At 39.2% G+C, this 13,110-nt stretch overlaps 1 protein-coding gene across 9 annotated transcripts in view; it reads left to right on the forward strand.

The window, feature by feature from the left end:
* The window catches only part of Fut10 (fucosyltransferase 10), a 143,480-nt gene that overhangs the window by 116,872 nt on the left and 13,498 nt on the right, over nucleotides 1–13,110 (forward strand). For 7 of the 9 annotated variants that reach the window (XR_002822359.1, XR_002822358.1, XM_023721999.1 and 4 more), the window contains exon 4: nucleotides 2,409–3,244. The exons of the other annotated variants lie outside the window; for them this stretch is intronic. Coding sequence is in view for 5 of the 7 variants with exons in the window: in XM_023721999.1 (XP_023577767.1) it covers nucleotides 2,409–3,244 (836 nt within the window). In the remaining 2 variants the exon portion in view is untranslated. The remainder of the gene's footprint in view (nucleotides 1–2,408; nucleotides 3,245–13,110) is intronic. 9 annotated transcript variants of the gene reach the window in all.

Genomic DNA, 13,110 nt, shown 5'->3' on the forward strand with positions numbered 1-13,110 from the left:
GCCAGTAGCAGGGGAGATCCCCATCTCGGCTGGGCATAATGAACCTGTAAACACACATCTCTTAGTTATTGTGAATGACAGGCTTCTTATAACTGGCGCCATGCTCAAGTTCCGTTGGTATTACAACACAACCTGAGGGCCCTCCCTAGTGGCCATAAAAGAGTGTAAACATGACCACTTTTTAGTTTTGTTTGCACTTTACAGATACACATCAGAGGTGGAACTTGCCCTCCTCCATTCTCAGAAGCATGAGAGCAGGCTTTGCACCCATAAACCAATGCTTCTCTGTTCTGTGTCTTGGGCCCCTGCTGCAGAGCAAGTCAGATCGAGTCACTCGTGGGCTACCTGGCAGGTAGCTGCCAGCCACTCACTTTGGGGCCACCCTATTAAACCCCTGTGGTGGTCCCCCTAGTTAATTCTGGACCTCCTTTGGTTTTTTGTTTTCCGGTACTAGGGATTGAACCAAGGGCTCCTTAGGCAAGCAGCTTTATCCCTAACCCTTTTGAGTTTTGTTTTGAGATAGGGTCTTGCTAAGTTGCCTAGGCTTGCCTCAGACTTGGCAGTCCTGCTGTGTCCCCTCTAGTAGCTAGAATTACAGGTGTGTGTCATGGGCATTTGTCCCTTCAGTCTCTCGTCTTACAATTTTCATCTCTGCCTCTGATTCCTGTGTCTCTAGCACTTTGTTTGCTAAGTAAACAGGTTTGATTCTCTGTTGTATCCTAGGTGAAACTTTATGTTCTAACTCCTTTTTATGAGCTTCAGTTCCCATCACTGGCCGCTGACCAAGCCAGACCCTCCTGAGCAGCACCTGCTTCAGTGTGATGAACTGCCCTTCTTCTCAAATTCTCTCTTGAGTGTTATTTTTTCTAGTTTAATGATTCGCTTCCTCTGTCAACCATCCAGCTCTACATGCTATTCCATTTCAGGATATGACTGAGGATTCATTTTGATACTCAAGGTCACATATAGGAGAAGCCAAATAAACATGTATGTGCCCATTTTTATGTGTTACTTATTCACTGCTGATTATGGAAAATGTATTATGGAGATAGTGGTGACTTTTTTTTAAAGCAATTTCTCTATGATCAGTAGTATGGGTACTCTGATATAACTTGACCTTTAATTGCTTAAAAGCCTTCTTTGATTAACTGATTGCTCATTATTGTTGCTACCAAAGAGTTTATATTTATGTGCATTGACATTAAATAATTAATTTTTATGAGCTCTACCAGAAAATGTTTTATTTTGCTCTGAGTACTTATGTGGTGTTTCCTTGGTGGATGCTGGGAGAGGGATTTTTTTGCTATTTCCTTTTATTGATTGCCATCCACAAAATCATGCAAGAATATTCAGAAATTCCATGTTACCTATTGTCATAATGTCTTCTTCCTTCTCAGTCATAGAAATAGGTTCTTTCTGAGTGACTCTCCACCCACGCAGCCAGGAAACAGTGGCCTACAACATCCATCACTTCTGTCTGTACATTATCATGTTTCAGGGGTTTTCCAATTAATCCTGTGGAAGCTAGAATCACTTCTAATTATAATTGTGTTCTGCCTCTTTATTTCTTGATGTCTTGTTAATTCATGTCCGTCCTGCAGCGGTCTGTAACATAGTGCTATTATCAGCTCTTTTGTCTTTAAAAGCCTCTTGTCTACCATTTGGACCAAGATTGATTAACTGCACTTTGTTGAAATCGATCATTTTGGATTAAAAAAATCCATCCTGTACGTTTCTTCTGGCTACTTCTGCATGATTTTGCCCCCCGCTCCACCGCAGTTAATCAATCTGCAAACCCAGTTGCTTTTTTTCTCTCAGCTTCCTCTATTTTCATTTTAAAGAACTCTATCTGGATCTCTTTATTTTCTCTGTCCTTTTGCAGACAGCATCTCCAGTTGGAAAAGCCAATTGCAAGAGGCAGTGGAGTACATCCTCCTTCAGAATCTGGGAGATACCGCTCCCATTCCCTTGTTATGAAATGGGGAAGATCGGCTTTCTACTTGGTGACCCTCCAGAGCAGCTGTTAGGATGAAGCCAGTGATCAGCTGCTAGCTACCTTACAGTGACACTGTCATGCTTATTTTTTCCTCCTCCTCCTCCTCCTCCTCCTCCTCCTCCTCCTCTTCCTCCTCCTCCTTCTTTCTTCTTTCTTCTTTCTTCTTCTTTCTTTTTTTTCATAGTTGTTTCAATTTGAGTTCATGCTGGCCTTGAACTTACCTTGCAGCCCAAGCTGGTCTCAAACTCACAGTGATCCTCCTGCCTCAGCCTTCTGAGTGCTGGGATTACAGGTGTGCACCAACACACTGGGTGGTGATACTTTGTATTTACAGCCTTGAACTTCTCTGTACTATAATCTTAGAGACCAAAATCCTTTTGGACATAACTAGTAATTGATTTTCTCTTTCTAGGTACTGACTTTAACATAGATAGCTTACCTTTGCCTCGGAAGGCCTATCACGACTGGGCCCTTTTCCATGAAGAGTCTCCGAAAAACAATTACAAGCTCTTTCATGAGCCTGTCATCACCTTGTTCAACCACACAGCCACATTCAGCAGGCATTCCCACTTGCCACTGACCACTCAGTACCTGGAGGGCGTTGGTGCCCTGAAGTCACTGAAATACTTAGTTCCTCTGAAGTCCAAAAACATCCTAAGGAAAAGACTTGCTCCGCTGGTGTATGTACAGTCAGACTGTGACCCGCCCTCAGATAGGGACAGCTATGTTCGTGAGCTGATGGCCTACATCGAGGTTGATTCCTACGGTGAGTGTTTACGAAACAAAGATCTTCCTCAGCAGCTGAAAAATCCAAGTTCTATGGATGCCGATGGCTTTTATAGGATTATTGCCCAGTATAAGTTTATCCTGGCTTTTGAGAATGCAGTTTGTGATGACTACATCACGGAGAAGTTCTGGAGACCGCTGAAACTGGGAGTAGTCCCTGTGTACTATGGGGCCCCCAGCATCACAGACTGGCTTCCAAGTAACAGAAGTGCCATTCTTGTATCAGAATTCGCTCATCCCAGAGACCTGGCAAGTTACATTAAACGACTGGACTATGACGACAGATTGTACGAGGCCTACATAGAATGGAAGCTGAAGGGTGAGATCTCTAACCAGCAACTTCTGGCAGCTCTCAGGGAACGGAAGTGGGGCGTACAAGACATCACCCAGGACAACTACATTGACGCCTTTGAGTGTATGGTGTGCAGCAAGGTGTGGGATAACATTAGGCTACGGGAAAAGGTAAGTGAAGCTAGGCCGGCTACAGAGTCCGAGCTGCGTGGCGCTGCCTCTCCCACCGTGGCTGCTGTGCCCTGTCCTCTTCATTCCCGGCAGAGGGGCTGGGTCCACAGGGAGGCTGATACCCCATTGCTAGTGTTCACGCTGAGCAGGAAGTTTATACATCACGTCCTTTCTCCTGAAGCCTTTTCATTCCCCCTCCCCCATTTCCTTCGGAGTCTGCTGGGAGATGATGTAGGAAGGTACAGAAAAAGGGAGAAAGCTCAAAACTAAGATTTCTAAGACTAGGTTTATGGCTCAGAGGTACAGTACTTGCCTAGCGTGTGTGAGGCCCTGGATTGGATCCCCATTGCTAAGTGTGTGCGTGCGGCGTGCTCGCACACACACACACACACACACACACACTAAATAAATAAATAAATAAATAAATAAATAAATAAATAAATAAATGTTCTGCCTGTTACCCACATGGTCAGCCCTTTTATTTTATTTTATTTTTATGTGTTTGGTTGTCGCAGGATCTCACTACGTAGCTCAGACATGTGGTGATCCTCCTGCGTTCAGCTTCCCCGGCACTGGGATTGTAGGTGTGCACATGCCTACAATCTGGCTGACTCTGGCTGGCTCAGCCCACCCTGGGGGGCGGGGCTGGCGTGGCATATGATGCCACTGAACCCTGGGTCCCTGTGCTTGCCTAAGCAGGCGCTTAGTCTGCCTAGCCGTCTTGCCAGCCCAGGCTTTTCAAATTTTCTAATATTTTTATAGATTTTACCAGTTGGACATCCCTAATCTAAAACTCTAGAATCTAAATTGTTCCTCAACCTGAAGCATTTTTCCTTGGTGCCTATTAAGTTTTATAAGATGCTGGGTTTTGGCGCATACATTTTTTTTTTTTTCTCTGAATGCTTTCAGGGCAGGTTTGGCTGGCTTTAGTTGTGGGGATCAAACCACAGCAACCTGAGCCTGACAGCTTTGTTGAAGCAGCCACTTAAAGAACTGAGCTAAGGGGCAGGCCCCCCTTGGCGCATACATTTTTATCACAGCCATCATCCTATTCGCCTTGCTTTTGCTCTTCCCCTTACGCTCTTTCTGTCATCTAATACTGACCTCCCTTTCACTTTCATGTTATCGTTAGTAGATTCCAGGCCCTGGGGAGAACATGTGACATTTGTCTTCCTGGGTTTGGCCTATTTCATCTAACATGATAATCTCTGGTTCCATTTATTTTCTGGCATGTGACAACATGTTATTCTTCTTCATGGCTGAATAATCCTGCATTGTGTATAAGCGCACATTCATGTACACATTTTCTCCACCCTTCATCTGTCCGTGGGCCCCAAGACTGGTTCCACATCTTGGCTGTTGTGACCCGGGCCACAGTAAACACAAGTGTGCGGGCGTCTGTACAGTACCCTTACTGAGTCCTCGGGGTGTAATCCAAGGAATGGCACAACTGCATCAGGTGCCGCTCAAGACTTCGTTTCTGAGAATCCTCCTTGCTGATGGCCATGTTGGCTGTGCTAATTACGTGTTGTATTTCTACCAGCAGTGTAAAATTGTGATCCACCATCTTGGCCAGTGTTTATTGTTTGTTTTTTTCTCTTTGTATCTTTAGGGATATTTTAAATATTTTTGAAAAATTAATTTTACCAGTATATTTTACTTTTTTAGTCCAAAATTATTTTTATTTTCTTTGTAAGAATTATATTGGTACTATCTATCTATCTATAAAACATTTATCATGTAATTTTTACCTATACACGATATATCTTGATTTCTTACTTTCTTTTCTTTTTCTTTTTCTTTCTTTTTTTTTTTTTTTTGTACTAGGTATTGAACTCAGGACCTTGTGCTTGCCAGGCAGGCACTTATGCAGCTCAGCTGTGTCCCTGGCCCTTCTTGATTCTTTTTTCCCGCTTTCCTTACCCTCTCTTCAGCCCCTCTCCCCGACTTATTTACAAAAGCTTTGTTACCATTTTCTCCTTCTGTTCTCTTTTCCTTTCTTTTGGCTTCCTGTCCCTCCTTTGCTCATCCTGTCTCCCTTGTTCACCTTCCCATTTGAATATTTTCTTCCTAATTCACAGTACCTTAGTTACACTTTTGGTTTCTCACACCTGAGAAACAATGCAGTGTTTAAATGTGTGTCCAGCTTATTTCACTTAAGAGTATGGTCTCAGGGTCCATCCATTTACCTAGAAATGTCTCAAACTTATGCTTCTTTAGGGCAGAGTAGTACTCCATTGTGATGGTTTGCATCTGGATGTCCCGCAAAGCCTCATAGTCATAGGGGGTGAGCTTTTTGTAGGTGGCACATCTAGGGTTTGTGATTGGTTCATTGTCTAGTTTTGGGATTGGCAGTGTGAGTGCTACCTATGCCTGCCCCTGGACTGGTAGCCTGCATACAGTATACAAGTGGGAAAGAGGCTTGTGCTTCCTCTTCGCCCCTTTGGGTCATGTTACCTTTGCTGTCTTCTACTGCCAAGAACTGTAGTCCCTCTGCCGTGTGCCACCCTGCCACAGAGCGAGTGGATCACAGACAAATGTCTGCACAGACCATAAGCTAAATAAACCTTTTCTCCCTTACCTTTGAGCTTGGGCGTTTCATTTCAGCAATGCAAAAAAAGTAACCAAGACATCCATTATATATACTTTTTAAAAAAAACCCCACATCTTCTTTATCTGTTCACCCATTGATAAGCATTTGGGTTGTTTCTAAGATTTATCTATTAAAATTTGTGTTGGTATAAATAATGTGTGCACATATATCGCTCTGTTATGCTGCTTTCAATTCTTTCAGGAAGGTACCAAGAAAGGGAATAGCTGGATCAAATGGAACCTTTTGTTTTAGTTTTTTGAGGAATTCCACACTGATTTCCACAGTGGTTGTACAGTTTACACTCCCACTAACAGTGGAGAAGGGTTTCTTTTTCCTCCCAGCCCTGCCAGCATTTGTTATTGGTTGATGTCTTGATAATAGCCATTTTTTTGGGGGTGAGGTGAAATCTCGGTGTTGTTTTAATTTGCATCTCTTAATGAACAGTGATGTTGAACATTTTTTCATGTATTTATTTGGTGTTTGTTCTTGTCCGAGAAGTGTCTAATCATTTCAGGTACCCTGTTTTGAATTAGTTCTTTAAATTCAGGGGCTCAGACTTTTTGAGGTCTTTATGTATTCTAGTTACTAGTCCCTTGAGAAATAGCTGCCATTTTTCCCCCATTCTGTGGGTTGTCTCTTCACGCTGTTGGTTGTTTCTTTTGCTGTGAAAAGCTTTTTAAATAAGATGAGATGCCAGTTGTTTATCTTTGTATTATGTTCCTGTGCAATCAGTGTTTTGTTCATGAAGTCCTCGCCTACACTTATGTCTTCAGGAGTTTTACCTGTTCTATCTTCTAGTAGACTTAGTGTTTCTGCTTTAATGTTTAATCTTTGATCCATTTCAGTTGTGCTGTAGTGAGTGCTTGGGGAAATACGGGTCTGGGTTTAACCTTCATCATGTTGCAAGTCAGTTTTTCGGGCACCAATTGTTACAGAAGCTGCCTTTCCTTGCGTGAAGTGTCTGGTGCCATTGTCAAAGATAATGTGGTTGAGTGTGTTGGGAGTTGTTTCTCCCACTTTTAATCTGTTCTGTTGAGCCTCAGGTCTATTATTTTGCCAGTACCGTGCTATTTTTATCATGGTAGCATTGTACTATAGTTTCAAGTCAGGGAAGGTGATATCCCTCACTTGCATTTGTTGCCCAGAATTGCTTTTGCTTTTCTGGCTCTCTTCTGGTTCCAAATAAATTTTAGGTTTGTTTTCTCTTAATTCTCTTAAGTACACTATTAGTATGTTCATCTGGGTTACATTAAATCCGTATAATCTGTATAATTTAGGAAACATGGTCATTTTCATTATATTGGTTCTTCTTACTCTAGAACAAGTTGTATGTTTTAATTTTCTGATATCCTGATTCTTAAATATTTCATATTTGGATGCAGTTGTTAAAGGTGTGATTTCCCTAATTTCTCTCTCAGTGAGTTTGATATTTGTGTGCAGGAATGCTTGAGTTTTGAGTGTTAACTTTTTATCCAGCTTTGGTGACTCTGATCATTCTTACGTTCTTCCTCTTTGCATCCTGGGGTAGCTGTTGGATTGATTCTTTATGGTGCCTTGCTGTTTTTAAGAAATTTTTCTTTTCATGATTGCTAATCATAAACCTGCCTCTACAGCTGATGTTCTACCCTCGTGTAGGGTGATTCTGTTCCATATACTTTCAATAGAATTTTTAGTCTGCTGGATACTGGCTTGAATCTCTTTCATGGATTCCATTTCTTTCCTATGTTGGGCATTTATGGTTTTCATCATTTTCCTAAGATCCTCTATTTTTTTTTTTAATCTGCGTCTACTCTAGATTCACTAATTATGTCCTTCATTATGGTCATCATCTCTTTAGTTACCCGAGAAATTATTTGTAATTTGATTTTTTTCTACAGCCTCATTTTTTTTTTTCTTTGTTAGTTCCACCGGTACTAACATGCTTTACAGAGTTAAGGTGTGGCTTTTGATTTGTTCCACTTCACTCCCCCTGGGTTTGCCATGGGCAAACTGAAAGTCTGGGATTACATTTTGCTTCTGTGTCTTCTCATTTTCTTTGTTTTTTTCCCCCAAGTTTCAAAGAAGTTTCTTCTTTGATGCTCATAAAGTGCTTATGGTACTGTGGCTTTATTGCTAGTTTGGAGAGCTTGTTAGGAAATGAATACTTTTCAGAGATGTCTTCTAGGTGTAGCTGGCTTCTGACTTTGAGTTTGTTGCAGGATCCTACCTCTTCAGTTTATTGGGGATGGCAAATCGCTGCCTATGTGGCTGAGCCTCTGGCTCTTTGGTACTAGTGCATTATATTGTTTATGACCCTCAGGCTGCCTTTGTCTTGGCATTCAAGAAGGAACAACTAACTAGAACAACTATGTCACCCTGGATAACATAATATAATCAGGCACAGCCCTAGAAAATGACAAACTGGTAATTATTAATTTGCTATCTTTAACCATATGAAAAAGATGTGTAGTTCTATTACAAAATCTGTAACAAACCTGAAAATTGTACACAGTAGACATCCCCCTCAGTATGGTGATTTTACCCTTAGGGGAGAAAATTTTTAAAAGAAGTAAGAGGCAAGAATAGAGACCCAATAACAAAAGAAATTAGAAGCAAGGCTGAAAGATAGAGGAAGGTTGACAGCTTTGGAAAACTGACAAAGATAGGAGGGAAAGAAATAGTAACAGAACTAAACAAAAACAGTAGAAACAATGTTCACACTCATATAAAAATAAGATAAATCAAGAAAAAGAAAAAAAGAGAAGAATAAAAAGTGATATCCATTTGAGGGCCTGAGTTGACTAACATTGGTAGACAGAGGGGGCAGATGGAGCCCAGACCTCAGCAAGCCTATAGTAGAATTACAGTGGAGTGGCAGATAATCCCAGCAAGCCTAGGCTTCCAGCTTGGGCTGCTCCTAGCTTTTGGACCCATGTTGCTCAGCCGCAACACTCCGGGTGCCTCTTGCAGTTGCCCTTTCCAGACTGTCAACCAGCCAGTCACCCTGTCCTGGGAACATGTGGGTTGGATTGAAATCACTCACCAGCCACTGCGTTCTGCATCCACTGCCCCATTCTATGTGTGCGTTTCTGTGGGGGCATTTGGAGTTGCCAGAAGTCCTATGCTTCTGTAGCTTTGGGCCACTTACCCCACAACCTGGGATTCAGGTTGAGAAAGTGCATTAGAAAGTGCATTGGTACCTCCCTCTCCTGCGTTGGGTTTCATCTCTGCCCTTTCCCTTGGCCTGCAGTCCTTGCTGGGTTCCGGGACAAACCCGCCCTCTGTTCTTTTTCCCACATTGCTGTATTCCAGCATCTGGACTCCAGGTTTCGCAGAGGTGATTTGGTGCCACTTACCACTCTGCCCTTTTCCTGGCAGTGTCTGCTGTTCTGATGACAGCCATTCTGACTGGGTGAGATGGAATGCATTTCTCTAATGGCCAAAAGTGTTGAACTTCTTTTTCGTGTACTTATTAGCTATTTGTACATCCTTTTAATATATCTGTTCATTTGACCATTTATTGATTAGGCTATTTGATTTTTTTTTTTTTTTGTATTAAGAGTTTTGATTTCTTTATATATTTTCTGTGGAAAGAGTAGCTGGCAAGAATTTTCTCAGATCCTGTAGGCTGTCTCTTTACTCTGTTAAATGTTTCTTTTGCTGTACAAAAACTTTAATTTGAAGTAGTCCCATGTGCTGATTCTTCTTGTTATTTCCTAAGCTGTTGGTGTCCTATTCAGAAGTCTTTGCTTGTGGCTGTGCTTCAAGTATTCCCCCTATGTTTTCTTCTAGTTGTTTTAAAGTTTCAGATCTTATATCTATGTTTTTTAAAATTCCTTTTAAATTTATTATTACACAGGATGAGAGGTCAGGATCTAGTCTTGTACAAATAAATATTCCTTTTCCCCAGCGTCATTTGTTGAGAGGCTGTTTTTTCTCCAGTGTATGTTTTGACTCCTTTTGCCAAGAATTAGTTGGCTATGGTTGCCTACGTTTGTTTCTGTGTCCTATATTCTATTCCACTGGTCTCTTTATTGTTGTACCCATTCCATGCTGTTTTGGATACTGTGGCTTTATAGTTAATTTCAGTTCAGTTTTCCTTAGGATTCTGTGTCTTTTGTATTTCCATGTGAATATTAAGATTATATTTAGTTCTGTGAAGAATATCACTGGAATTTTGATGGAGATTGTAGATTTTTTGGGGGAATATGCTATTCTGCTTATTCATGATCTTGGGGATCTTTTCATCTTCTGGTGTTACATTCAGTTTCTTCAGAGTTCTGTAGTTTTCATTGTAGAGGTTTTCTGCCTCCTCAGGTTGATTCCTAAGGATGTTTTTTTTCTTCCTTTTAAAAGTGCAGTACAGGGGCACTACCCGCTCAGGACCCCTTCTGTCCCTCTCTCAGACAGGAGCTTTCTTTCCCTCAATAAATATATTCTGCTCATAACCTCCCTTTGTTCATAAAATTCATTCTTCAGTTTTAGAGAACACAAACTCAGGGCCAGAGAGATAGCTCAGTAGAATAAGTGCTTGCCTGGCAAGTGCAAGGGCCTGACATCAATCCCCGGTAAGAATAATAAATAAATAAAACTATATTAAAATTTTTTTTCTTAGCTTTTTCTTTTGGTACTGGGGGTAAAACTCAGAACCTGTGCTAAACTAATTTATTATTAGTATATAAAAAAGCTATAGATTTTTTAAACATTGCTTTTGTAACCTGAGATCTGAAATATTTTGAGTGTTGTGTTGTATTCAATAAGTTTTACACAGGAGCATTTCAGATTTTAGTTTTTTAAGATGGGGATGCTCTACCTGAATGTAGAGAGAATGTTCAAGTCACGACAGGGATGATATTTAGAAGATGCTTTTTTCTGAAATTATTACAAAGTTATTGGTAATGTCTTCAAATTTATGGATTACTCTTGACATTGTTTGCTAACTATTCATTATAGGTGAGTTTGAGTGAAATTTGTTGCAAGAAACAGAAAGATTGGTTTTAACTTCTCATGAAATTTTTAGAAAGTAAGGTGGCCCACATATGCCACTTGCATGTCACCCGTCATCCTGTTGCCTGATTCCCATACATACATAGTGTTTATGTAGACTTGCTGAAGGGAAACAATTTCTCTTTCATGTTTAAATATGTATTTTGGGTGTTATATTAATTATAAGTCAAACATAATGTGTGAAATACATTTTTTATATTCTACGTATTGTAGAAGTTTCATATTATTTATATGTATATTTATTTATCTACAGATACATATATATGTGTATATATCTACACGTTTTATAGAAATTAAAAATATTTGAAATACTAGTTTCCTAATTTTAACAATAATGAAAATTTAAGTTCTTTAACTTGCTTTTATGTGGCAAATTTTAGTTCACAAAATTATTTATTTTATGCTGAGTGTCTTGGTTATGAACGTGAACATCATTCCCAGCCCACCTCCTACTTTTGGTGACTTCCTTTATTGTGTAATTTATGGGGCCACAGAGTGGGAAAATGGTACCTTCCTCACACAGAGTCTACAAAAACATATGAAAGAGTAGAGACCATGTTATTTGCCCCTGATATACCAATTATTTATTCTCAAAATATCAAGGCAGAAAGGGTAGATACCTATTTTTTCAGAATAATTTGTTGGAAAAATTATACTTTGCTAATTGAATTACCGTGGGATTTTTTTCTCAGCAATCAATTGGCCATATATTTATGAGTCAGTTTTTGGATTCATAATATATTTATATTTCTGCTAATAACATAATGTCTCTGAATATTGTAGCTTTACAAAAAGTTCATGATGGGGCAATGTCAGTCAACTTTGTTCTTTTTAAAACTTGCTTTCGCTATTTTAGTTTTTTTGCTTTTACATGTAAGTTTTATTAGGTTCAATTTGTCATTTTCCACAAAAATACATGAGATTTTCATTGAGGTTAATTTTATATATATATCAGTTTGGGAAGAAATGACAGCAACATTGAGACAGTCCATAGGCATACACATGATTTATGTATTAGGTCTTCTCTAATTTCTCTGAATAGTACTTTGTATTTTCTGCTGTATATATTTTATAATTCTTTTATCAAACTTATCCCTAAGTAGTTCATAGTTTTTGTTGTTGTCATTGTTTTAGTTGATAGTTTTTGGTACTATAGCAAATGGTATTTTTTAAAAAAAGATATATTTTCCTGTTGTTTATTAGTAACATATAGGAATAATTTATTTTTGTGTATCAACTTTATTTACTTCTAAGCCCTTATATTCACTGATTAGTAGTAGAACTAATCAGTTTTTTGTAGATTTCTTGAAGTTTCCTACGAATGACCAATAGGTGTCTACAAAGAGTTCATTTTTTGGTGTCTAATCTGTTTTGCTCCTTCCCCCACGTTACACCACTGGGCAGACATACATTACAGTTTTGCATAGAATCCCTGGGATCACATCTCTTGTTTCCAGTCATAGGTGGAAACCACTGCCTCACCAGTAAGCAAGAGGTTAACTGTCGAATTTTATGTCCTTTATTAAGTTGAAGTGTTTCCTTTCACCGTATTCTTAGATCACAGTTTTTATCATGAGTGGATGTTGACTTTTGCCATATGATTTTCTACATCTATCTATATGATCATATGGATTTTCTTTTATTAAAATTAGTTTGTTAAATGCTAATTTATGGTGATGATTTATATTGTCTGTTTTTGTTCTAAGGATTGCGCTTAGGGTTTTGTGAATGTGAAACATGAGCTCTACCCCGATCCCAACAGAGAAGATGTTCAGATTCTTAATGAATCTTGTTTTCCTGAGATAAATCTCACTTGATCATAATGTATTTTCCTAAATATACATATATATATATTTTTTCAGAACTGGGAATTGAACTCAGGCCTTTGCACCTGCCAGGCAAGTGCTTATTCTACTGAGCCATCTCCCCGGCCCCCTCCTTAATAATTTTTGTATATGAATTGCTAAAATTTTTATATCTACATTTATGAAGTATCCTGGTCTGTACTTCAAATACCTTTGTCTAGTTTTCATACATGGTAATCCTATTCTTAGTTGGAAAATGCTGCTTTTTCCTGTGTTTTCTGGATGAATCTGTATAGAATTAGTGTAATTTCTTCCTTAAGTATTTTTTATTTAACTTTCCAGTGAAGTTATCAGAACCTGGATTTTTCTTTGTGGTAAAAGATTTTAATTCTAAATTAAAATTTTAAATAGATGTCATTTATGTTATCTTTCTTTTTTAAAGTATTAAAAGTTTATTTTATAAACTTTAAATTTTTTGATTT

This window comes from Octodon degus, unplaced genomic scaffold, assembly GCF_000260255.1.
Source record: "Octodon degus isolate 3935 unplaced genomic scaffold, OctDeg1.0 scaffold00088, whole genome shotgun sequence".
In the NCBI taxonomy this organism is placed as follows: domain Eukaryota; kingdom Metazoa; phylum Chordata; class Mammalia; order Rodentia; family Octodontidae; genus Octodon; species Octodon degus.